Genomic DNA, 11,407 nt, shown 5'->3' with positions numbered 1-11,407 from the left:
ACGTATTATAAAAGCATTACAAAGCTTAAGAAAATTTATGCATATCTGGCAGTAAAATTAAATGAAAAACAAATCAATTTAAAATCAAATTTTACCATTCTTTAAATTATGCACTAATTAAGACAGTTTGGAGATTGTTTTTGGTCCTTGCTGAAAAGAGATTGCATTGTTAACTAGCTCAGTGAATAAATGAAACAATACAACATTTAAATTAAGAACTGAATCAACTTCAAGAGTTGTGCTTGTTTAACAAAGAAATAACATCATATAATATATTTCTCAAAATATACATTTCATTCACAATATGTACTGCTTACCTGCCTATATATTATTTAGGAATGCATAAAGGGAAATTTACGTTTATCTACAATGCATATGTATATAAAATGCTGTTTCTACAAAATAATCTATTTAAATCCTTTTTGTTTTAATGGTTAAGCTTTCAGTTTCAAGGTTTCGCCTACTGCACACCAAGTATAGATCTTTATACTTTGTAAATATGACCTGTAAATGCTTAAGATTTTAAAATTGATTAGATAAGTATGCAGATTTGGAAGAAAAAAAATTGAATTTTATTATTGATAACATGGACCAGTAGCTTCCAAAGTGGCTGTCATCTGGAAAGCATTCTGAGCCCATGGGTACTCGATCAAATCAGTAAAGGACCATGGTTTGTTTGCCTTAATTGAAATATGTATATTTATATCATGTAGTAACATTGACATCCTACAATGCAGATTAAGTATGTAAAAGTATGCGCCAATGTTCTGGCAAAGCAGGTAATAAATGCAACATGTTTAGCTCTGTGGCCCTGGATCATCTTCCATCTCATTCTATACTTGTGCATCACACAGGGGTATTACATTTTAAAAAGGAAACACAGTGGCAGCAGTCTTTGATGATGGTATAATCTGTTCCAAATCAACTTTCTACCCAACATACTAGAAAATGTAAATCTTAGTTAAGAATAATAGGCTGGTTCATATTGTTAGTCTAGAAAATGATTCCAGATTAATTCCCAGTATCTTGAGTGTAATGGTCTAACATGACAGTGCTTTTCTGTAGCAAGAGGTAAATGAAGTCAAATATTGAGGTATTGAATAATAGGTGTCATCAATATCTCAGCACAAATAGTTATCATGTAGAGAACTAGAATGCTGATTTCCTGATTCTGAAAAATTAAGACATAATCATTTAAAATATATATTTTAAATGGTTAAGAAGTATGTTAATATCATAGTTTTGTGAGGACTGTTACATTAGGATACATCAATTTACTACATCTTGTTTAGACAGCAAAATCTGCATCAACCTTGACTAAATATTAATATTTCCACGATTAGACATGTTTGTGTTCTGTCTTCAGCCTCCTGTGCTTTTTTTTCTAAAAAAAAGTATTCTTCTCTCAAATGAAGTGATAAAGCTTTTTTTTTTAAGGAAGATTTTTTCTTCCTTTAACATTGTTTTTAAACACGATTAGAATATGCATAATGACAAGACAGCATTTCTATTTGTAAAATGGTCTAAGAGGGAAAAAAAAGCAGGGCATTCTATTATTGAGATTGGATTAAATAAACCCAAATAAGAATCGTCTTGGAACCCTTCAGGCACCATCACCTTAGCACAAAATTGTTGGAAGCATCACTAATATTCTGAACCAAGTGTAGTTGTGGCGGCCAAATTCAAAAATACCCCAGGAAACACAAGGCACCAATAATTTCTAAAGTAGAACTTAGACTTGATAATTTTATCTTGATTTGCAAGGTTTATATAATTGAAAAAAACATAAATATGAATAAAGTACATGTGACCTTTCTACAAATGAAAAACCCAAGACTTTTATCATTGTACAACTCCAGCAGAATTTTTGCAATGATGTTGCTGCAGATACCTTAAGCATACGATGGTGGGCAGCACTAGTGGAAAGAATTACAATTTTATCTTTGACTGGAACATGAAGTGGAGCCATGGGAATCCTTTAGCTAGCGTTGACATTCTTGTCAAATCAATGCAAAACTGATTTCTAGTTCTCTATGAGCCGGTTTCATATAATGGCACAAACCAATTCCATCCTGCTGACCTTTATTAAAAATTTCTATGTGATTTTTTACATTTTTATATTTTGTATACCATCATAAAACTATTGAACTTTTCTAACATGAATAATGCCAACCAAAAGCCAAGCCATTTTCCCATTCACATGGGATATTATTTATTATTGATAATCTATTTAAAAATGGAGGGCAGCCCAAGATGAATTGCCCTCTTTCAGAGCATATGTGGGTATTCAGAAAGGATAAACCTTTGAGATTCATGAAAAGTATCAAACCTTCTTGGATATGCATTTAGGTTACTTATTTTCTCTAAATGGAATCTACCCTGCAGGGACATTTTGGAAATGACTACAATTATGATTAGACATTTATTCTCTCAGACAGCCAGCCAGCCAACATTTACAAATCACCTAAATTTATATTCTAATTTTGCTGGAAACTAATCAGGAAAATTGAGATTCTAACAAAAATATAAATTTCTCCTATCTTCCATTCCCTTGGAAGAATAGAACACAATATTAAGTTCTGATTATTGCAAAAATTGCACAATACCACACATTGTTGCCAAACTTGTCAAAGGTTATGAACGATGCAAGAAAGTATAGATAATACAGTCCCTTTCCATGCATAAAGCATTTCATCATAGACACAGGTTTTCCCATAGGAAAGATGTCAACGAAAAATTACCAAAGGCTTTTTCTAAAGGTGTATTCTAGTAATAAAGAAGGCATGGTAGTAGCAAATATGAATATTTATCGTGCTACATTTCTTCTTCAGTCTCTTGGTCTTGATCAGAAGATTTCAGCAGTCCCATCTCCAGAGGATCAATTTGTTTTAACTTTGTATGAATTACCCTACAAGCACAAACAGTGTAAGTAAATTGGGCGAGTAGAACAGTGAGAATGATACTGATTGCAGCATAATGATTGCAGTCATGATGTTAAGCTTGGTCAATACCAATTAATAGCCTAAACTTTAATTCTGGTGCAATACAGCTGGAATGTGTAGCATTTACAAATTACTCATCAATTACTCGCCAATGGTTAGGTTTACTCTGATAGTACCTACAAAACCTACAGTCAAGGGCAGGGGTGGCAGGTACCATCGCCTTCACAGTTACTATCTCATTGTTTAATATAAATGCTTGATCACCCCACACAACAGGTTGCATTGGTAGCTTACTACCAAGTTCTCAAGGCGGAATTTGGGATGGCCAATAAATGCTGGCATTGTCACCAATACCCATGGCCTAAAAAAGTACTAAAGTATATAATTCAAAATTAAAAAATAATATATTTTCTGTTTATTACTGCTTTTATTTATCCACGTTTGTAAGTTACGCAAAGCCGTGTTTCTAATTGTTATCATATAACTGATCTTTTTCTCATGCAGAAATTACCGTAAAAATATCAGTATAGATTCAGGTTTTCTGGGATCTCAACAATTCTACTGAAGTCTTTTGAGAAATTATTTCTGCAGTCAACTTTAAAATGTTAAATGGCAGTAATGCCCTATTAATTAACAATACAGCTGCATTCTTACCCTACAGTATGTTTTTAAACACCAAGGGGCAGGAAAGCAACTGTATTGTGAAATAAAAATGCAAGCTAGCATGCACCAACATAGCCAATAAATTGCACATAACACATACTTTTGTACGTGGAGTAGCAATGCAATGATACATCTTTGTGTCATACTTCCAGAAGTTCCGATGTGATGGATTTTGATTGATGATCGGGATGGGATGGTGTTACTATATTATCAATATTGGCATCTTTGGAAGTGGCATTGCAAATTGTGTTGCTACCTCACAGCTTCAGTAACTCGGGTTCACTTTGTGTGACCATACGCGTTTCCCCCTACGTGCTCCAGGTTACTCCCACATTTTGATCGGTCACTTAATTGGTTGTTGCCAGTTATCCACAGATGGATGGTTGGGGAGTCAGGGTAGAGTTAGTGAACAATGTAAGAAGAATAGGCACTGAGTTAAAAGAGCCAGTAAACATTTGATGGACTGAATGGCCTCCAATGTTGTAGTGAAATACAAAATGATACGAAAATTGAAGGTTTGTTGTATGCACACAAATTCCAATAAATAAGCCATGTTATTTCAATGAGCAACAGAGCAAGACTGAGGTCACTATCTGTTTCCGATGTCAATGTTGGTTTATGGTGCAAAGATAGACACAAAAAGCTGGAGTAACTCAGCGGGTCAGACAGCATTTCTGGAGAAAAGGAATAGGTTTCTGATCGAGATACCATGGAATATATGCAAAAGTTTTAAAACATTCACTGTTTACTCTGCTGCTCCCTGATATCTTTAAAACAAATTAGTCAGACACTTCAAGCATTTGAGAACTCTAAGCAACTATTCAATAAAACCAGCCAACTTTTAAAGCCTGCATGTGGTTTGATATTTTGTATGGAGCTGATTACAATTAAAATGTTTTGTAATTAGCATCACAATGGCTCTAACCAATTTAGTAAAATAACAGTCAAAGACATCAATAAATGTAGGCAATAAACCAAGATTAATAATTCAGCCCAAGAATAATATAAAATCCAACTACTGAGTTTTATATTTTAACAGCCAAACATTTTGTTTCCCTTTTTGGAAGAGAAATAAAGCGAACCAATGAAAGAAAATAACTGTTTTGATTTAGTTATTTGGACAGTGCTTGTACATTTTCTATTTGTTTTTAAGTTGCAGAAGAAGAACAGTGGAGAATGACAAAAAAAAAGTCAACACAAATCAGCTTTTATAAAATTTGAGTTTCTTCATATCCTGACCACTTGGTACCAAGGTGATACACGTTCCAGGGCATTTGCCTACACTCGAGATACTGGTGGTATTTTTAATTTGGGCATTAATGCAAAGAAAAAATATTGCCTCCGTACAGACTGTCCCCAGATTGCAGCAGGGTTCCGCTCCTGTGAGCACCAACAGTTCACAAATCGCAAGTGCAGCCACAAACCAAGTTCCCACATTGCAGCAGCTGATAAATCTATCTCGCTGATATCCCAAAAACTTGATAAGATGTACAGAGTTTGGGCATTCATAATCTGGGGAGAAGTTAAGAAGAATGAAAGATGATCTCATTAAAACACACAAAATTATTTCAGCGCTCAGCAGAATGGATGAAGACTTTCTCGGGTATCTAGATCCAGGAATTACTATCTCAAAAGGAGTCAGTTGATCAGAGCAGAATTTAGAAGAAATATATTCACTCGGGACAGTTATCTCTCTTTTGGATTCTCTATCTGAGAGTATTGTGGTGGCTTAGTCACCAAATATATTCAAGGGAGAGATCAACAGAGTTTTAGATATTATATCAGTGCAGGAAATAGCACTGAGGTAAAATGTTAGCCATGATCACAATGGATGGTGGAATGAGCATGAAGGATTGAATGATGTACTAGTGCTTCCTTATTTCTTAACTTGTTATATTCTTAAGTATGTTCTTAACTACTTTTGGCTTCAGATACGTGAAAGTAAATAGATCTACTTACCAACTGACAATTGCATAGCTAATAGCCACAATCAAAAGCGCAACCATATAATGCCAACAGTAGCATATGGTCAGAAACATCATATTACCGGGGCTATTTTGTTCCCAATTAGTTCTTCCATTAGGATGATATAGAATAAACCCAATCTGTAAAAAGTTAAAAGATGTGCATATTAAAAAAAAATCTAATCTAATAAATTAAATGTCAACAAATGAAACCATGACACTATTTTGAAGATGCTGGTTTAGTAATAATAACTTTCAGAAAAGAGTCAAAGACACATCATTGTTACAAAACAGTGGGAAATGTATCTTTTGAAATGGGTTTTATTACATAACATTTACAGCAGTGGATCAATAATGTACAGAACAGAGGCACAGAGACTGCAGATGCTGGAATCTGGAGCAAAAAATTATCTGCTGGAGAACTCAGCAAGTTGAGCAGCATCTGTGGATGGAAAGGAATGGTCTATGTTTCAGGTCAAAATCCTGGATCAGTTCCGTACACAACGTAGTTGAGGACACATTCTGCAATAGGAGACTGGTAACTGGAAACGGCTTCAGAAAACATTTAAAGTTGATCAAATTTAGAATGTTCAACACAAACATTGTGTGTCGAAGGGCCCATTCCTGTACTGTTCGGTCCTGTGACCTAATTCAGACATAAACAGTGTGCAAAGACATGTTGGATTTACACCAGGAGGTATCAATCTAATTGTCACTATGAAACTGAGCACAGAATAAATATTTAAACAAATACAAAACTGATCTAATGATACTCATTAACTATTTAATTTAGTTTTTGAATGGGACAGTTAATCATTCTGCTATTTGTGATATTATCTGTTTGCCACCTGGAAACACTGCAAGTATGGCAGGAAACATACCAAAAGGAAAACATAATGCAAAACCTTGGAACATACACCATTCTGGCCATCATGGGTTGTCACTTCATTTTGTATTTTTTCCTTGCAAATTATCAGTATCATAACTTATAGATAAATGATCAACAGAATTCCATTAACTAGAAATAGAAATGAAGGTGACCACAATTGTGGAATGGCAACAATGCTGTATCCTCATTTGAAAATCTAACAATATAATTAACGTTACCATTCTATAACCAGAAACAAAGACATCAGCAACAAAGTGTTTGCAATGTTAACCAAAAAACGACAGTCCAAAGAGTTTGTGGAGGCATTAGTGGTGATCTTTCAAGGATCACTAGTCAGGAGTGGTTCCAGACGATTAAAAAAAAATGCAAATATTACTTCATTGTTCAAGAAGGGAGTGAAGCAGAAGAGTGGAAACCATAGGCCAGTTAGCCTGACTTCAGTGGTTGGCAATATTTGGGTCCATTAAAAAGGATGAGGTTTCTGAGTACTTTGAAGCACATGATAAAGTAGGCTGATGTCAGCATAGTTTTGTGAAAGGGAGATCTTGCCTGATGAACCTATGGGAATTCTTAGTAGTAAATAGCAGGATAGACAAAGGGGGGTCAGTGGATGTTGTTTACCTGAATTTTCAGAAGGCCTTTGATAAAGTGCCGCATGTGAGGCTGCTGAAGAAGATGAGAACCCATTGTATCAGAGGGATACCAGCATGGATAGCAGATTGGCTGTATAGCAGAAGGCAAAGAGTGGCAACAAATTTCTGGTTGGCTGCCAGTGACTAGCGGTGTTCCGCAGGGGTCGATGCTGGTGCCACTACTCTTCACATTGTATGTCAATGATTTGAATGAGGGAATTGGCAGCTTTGTGGCCAAGTTTGCAGATGATACGAAATAGATGGAGGGGCAGCAGTGTAGAGAAATGACTCTATAGAAGGACTTGGACAGGTTGGGAGAGTGAACAAGTGGCAGATGGAATACAGCAAAGCAAAGTGTGGAGTCATGCATTTTGGTAGTAGGAATAAAGGTGTAAACTATTTTCTAAATGGGGAGAGAATTCAGAAATCAGAGGCACAAAGGGACTTGGGAATGCTGGAAGAGGATTCCCAAAAAGTTAATTTGCAAGTTGAATCGGTAGTAAGGAAGACAAATGCAAAACCAGCAATTATTTCAAGAGGACTAAGATATAAAAACAATGTAACGCTGAGACTTTGCAAGGCACTGGTTAGACCACATATGGTGAGCAGTTTTGGGACTCGTATCGGAGGAAGGATATGTTGGCACTGGAGAGTGTCCAGAGGAGGTTTGTGAGAATGATTCCATGAATTATTGAGTTAACATATGATGAGCATTTCACGGTCCTGGGCCTGTACTAGTTGAAGTTTATAAGAATGAGGGGGGACTTCATTGAAATTTACCAAATCGTGAACGGTCTGAGTAGAGTGGATGTGGAGAGGATGCTTCCACTAATGAGAATCTAGGACCAGAGGCCATAGCCTCAGAATAAAAGGACATACCTTCAGAAAGGAAATGGAGGAATTTCTTTAGTTAGAGGGTGGTGAATCTGTGGAATTCATTGCCACAGAAGGCTGTGGAAACCAAGTCTATGATACTTTTAAAGTGCAGATTATCAGATTCTTGAATAGTATAGGGTTGGGGATTATGGGGAGAAGGCAGGAGAATGGGGTTCGGGGGAGAGATAGATCAGCCAAGATTGAATGGTGTACACTTGGTCTAATTCTGCTCCTATAACTTATGAACACACTATAGAATAAAACACAACAAAATAAACCACTTACTAGAATGGTATGAATCCCTTTAACCTACAAGGTTCAGTGTAGTTTACCATTGTCTAATTCAAATAGTCATTGTTGAATTTATCATATTGTCAACTGTATTTTAGCAATCTATATAATCAGTACCGACTCTCCCTGGAATGTGGAGAAGCAGCTTCTTCGTTGAACGACAATTTAGAGATCTGTGTTACTGAAATTGAGTAAAGATATAATTTGCATGTTTCACTAATACTTTAAATAGTTGGTAATAAGAGCCCAAAATCAATTCAATCCACACAAAATATTAAACAATTTATTGAGAAAAATCGGTTATCCACTTTCATCCCAGTACAATCTCTATAAAACTTCTATGATCCTATTAATCACGAGGGTCATTTCCCTCCATTCTAGTTCCAATTGTTTTTGCCTACACCCACTGATTTGGCCATGAAATATGGAAGGAAATACTAAGTTCTGCTTATTAGACTGGAGGACAAATGATTTGGTCACTCATAACTATCTGCTGCTAAACATGTTCTAGATGTTATGCATTGAGCAATAAAAGCAAGAGGAGCAAGTTGTTTGTGTCTCTGCAGAAGGTCTCGGTGTTTGAAGCATTAATAAAACCCTATCCCATCTGCATGCTTTAGGTTTTTCCTATTTTTTCTTACTACCAAGCCTAATGATGCTGTTATAATCTCATTGTTGTTTCCCCATTCTGTCTGCAATGTTATCGTCTTTCCTGTGTAACTCTATCATTGTTTCTTACTCCATGTTGATAGTAACATACCGAATTTAGTGGAATGAAGAATGTGGTTTATAAATGGCTAAAAAATATAACTGGGAGAATCTCTTACCTGCCAGAACCAGCTGCCCTGCAGTATACACAAGCTTGTCCTGAAAAGCTCCAGTGCTATATTCCCACGGAGAAAGACTTCAAGAAAGATGCTGATGGAGCCACTAAACACAGCCACCAACAAGAGAGTATGAAGATGAATGTCAAGCATCTGACGGCCATGCACATGATAATAAAATAAGAAACCTGTAAACAAAAAAAAATAAAATAGATGGATGTTGATTCCTTTATGATTCTACCAGACTCTGGACTTCACCAAGTAGTCTACTAATAGTACAGAGGTCAAAACGTAAGGAGGAATTGAAGGCATAAATATTTGTGGCGTTTTTCCATTTAACGTGAACACAGATTAACTAGAGGTGAAAAATAACAATGACATATATTAATGAAATTGCCATTCCTTGTTATTCATAAACCAGCAAATAATTTTCCTTTGGCAAACAAGAAACTACATATGCTGCAAAATTGAGGATAAAAAATAAACTATTGGAGGAACTCAGCAAGTCAGGCAACATCTATGAGGGAATAATATCATCTGTCCATTACCTCCATAGACGTTGTCTGACCCACTGGGTTCCACCAGCTGTTAATTTACCGTTTTTGCACTTGATTAAGCTTTGTGTGCTCCCCCCAATGCAAAAGATTGAATCACGACAAAGATTTTCCTAATCATCTAATCAGGTCATAAGGGATAGAAGTAGAATTAGGCCTTTCGACCCATCATGTCTACTCTGCCATTCAATCATGGCTGATATATCACTCTCTCCTTACCCCATTCTCCTGCCCACATCCACTCCATCCAAGACTTTCTCTATTCTGTAGGTTTCAATGAGATCCCTCCTCATTATTCTAAACTCCAGCGAGTACAGGCCCAGTGCCGACAAATGCTCATGATAGGTTAACCTACTCATTCCTGGGATCATTCTTGTAAACCTCCTCTGGACCCTCTCCAGAGCCAGCTCATCCTTCCTCAGATATGGTGCCCAAAATTGCTCACAATATTCCAAATGCGGCCTTGCCATCGCCTTATAGAGCCTCGGCATTATATCCATTTTTGTATACAAGCTCAATTGAAATAAATGCTAGCATGGAGTTTGCTTTCTTTACTACCGATTCGACTTGCAGATGAATTTTTTGGGAATCCTGCATCAGCACTCCCAAGTCCCATTGCACCTCCGATTTCTGGATTCTCTCCCCATTTAGAAAATAGACTGTGCTTTTATTCCTACTGCCAAAATGCATGACTCCATGCTTTGCTACACTATATTCCATCTGCCACTTCTCTGCCCACTTTTCCAACCTGTCCAATTCCTTCTGCAGAGTCCCTGCTTTCTCTATACTACCTGCCCTTCCACCTATCACAATGGTTTCTAGCTTTTGTTCATCATGGCCATTAAAAGCACAAAGTAAATAAATGAAACCTACACAAACTAGTGAGTAAGAAAAAAAAAACTGCCAGCATTTAGCACAGAATCTGTTAACACAAGCAACTGCAGATGCTGGAATCTGGAGAAAAACACAAAGTTCTGGAGGAACTCAGCAGGTCAGGCAGCATCATTGGAGAGAATGAATATGTACATTGCTGGTCGGGGCTTATCGTCAGAAAAAGGGTCTGAAGAAGTCTTGACCCTTCAACAAGAGGGTATCTCTATATCTCAAACTATACTAAACGACCCAAAATGCCACCTATCCATTCCCTCCACACATGCTGCCTGACCCACTGAGTTCCTCAAGCATTCAGTGTTTAACTCTCATCTTGTATTTTGCTCAAGAAAGAAAAATGGATACATATTTCAAAAATTCTATTAAACGTCACGGGGAACTGGGCTAATTGGATACCTTTACAGCAATCTGACATAAACCTGGGAGCCTCAGTTACCTCTTTCTATTAAGTAAAATTTGATGGTGCAGGTAAACATATGGGCTACATGGTAACATAAACATTAAACTCAACTTCTGATATCTAGTTCCACTGAGCAAAGAAACAACGCCCCATAAATGTTGGAAATTAAAACAAAAAAGAAAATGCTGGAAGCACTCAGCGGGTCATCCTTGAAGAGAGAGAAAAGGGCAATATTTAGTAAGTCATGTGTGGCAAGTTTGGTTTCTAATTGATTGGTTGATTGAAAGATACAACATGGAAACAGAACCGAAACTTTACCAGAGCAAATAAAGGGTCCTTGACTTGAAACGTCACCTCCGACCTTCTCCAGTTATGCCATTATCTGTTGTTAGTGCCATGAATAGGCGGCACAGTGGTACAGCTGGTAGAGCTGCAACCTCACAATGCCAGGCACAATGCTAGGCTTGTATACACTGGAATT

The 11,407-nt window shown here is 36.7% G+C and overlaps 1 protein-coding gene across 1 annotated transcript in view; it reads right to left on the bottom strand.

The window, feature by feature from the left end:
• Window positions 1-1,909: 1,909 nt before the first annotated feature.
• Window positions 1,910-11,407, bottom strand: part of LOC144598566 (transmembrane protein 45A-like) — a 35,263-nt gene continuing 25,765 nt past the window's right edge. The window contains exons 4-6 of the mRNA XM_078408746.1: window positions 9,085-9,269; window positions 5,565-5,710; window positions 1,910-2,908 (exon numbers count right to left, since the gene is read on the bottom strand). Of these exons, the coding sequence (XP_078264872.1) occupies window positions 2,815-2,908; window positions 5,565-5,710; window positions 9,085-9,269 (425 nt within the window). The 3' untranslated portion in view covers window positions 1,910-2,814. The remainder of the gene's footprint in view (window positions 2,909-5,564; window positions 5,711-9,084; window positions 9,270-11,407) is intronic.

The sequence above is a fragment of the Rhinoraja longicauda genome, chromosome 12, assembly GCF_053455715.1.
Source record: "Rhinoraja longicauda isolate Sanriku21f chromosome 12, sRhiLon1.1, whole genome shotgun sequence".
Lineage (NCBI taxonomy): Eukaryota > Metazoa > Chordata > Chondrichthyes > Rajiformes > Arhynchobatidae > Rhinoraja > Rhinoraja longicauda.
This window is presented reverse-complemented; position numbering and strand designations above follow the sequence as displayed.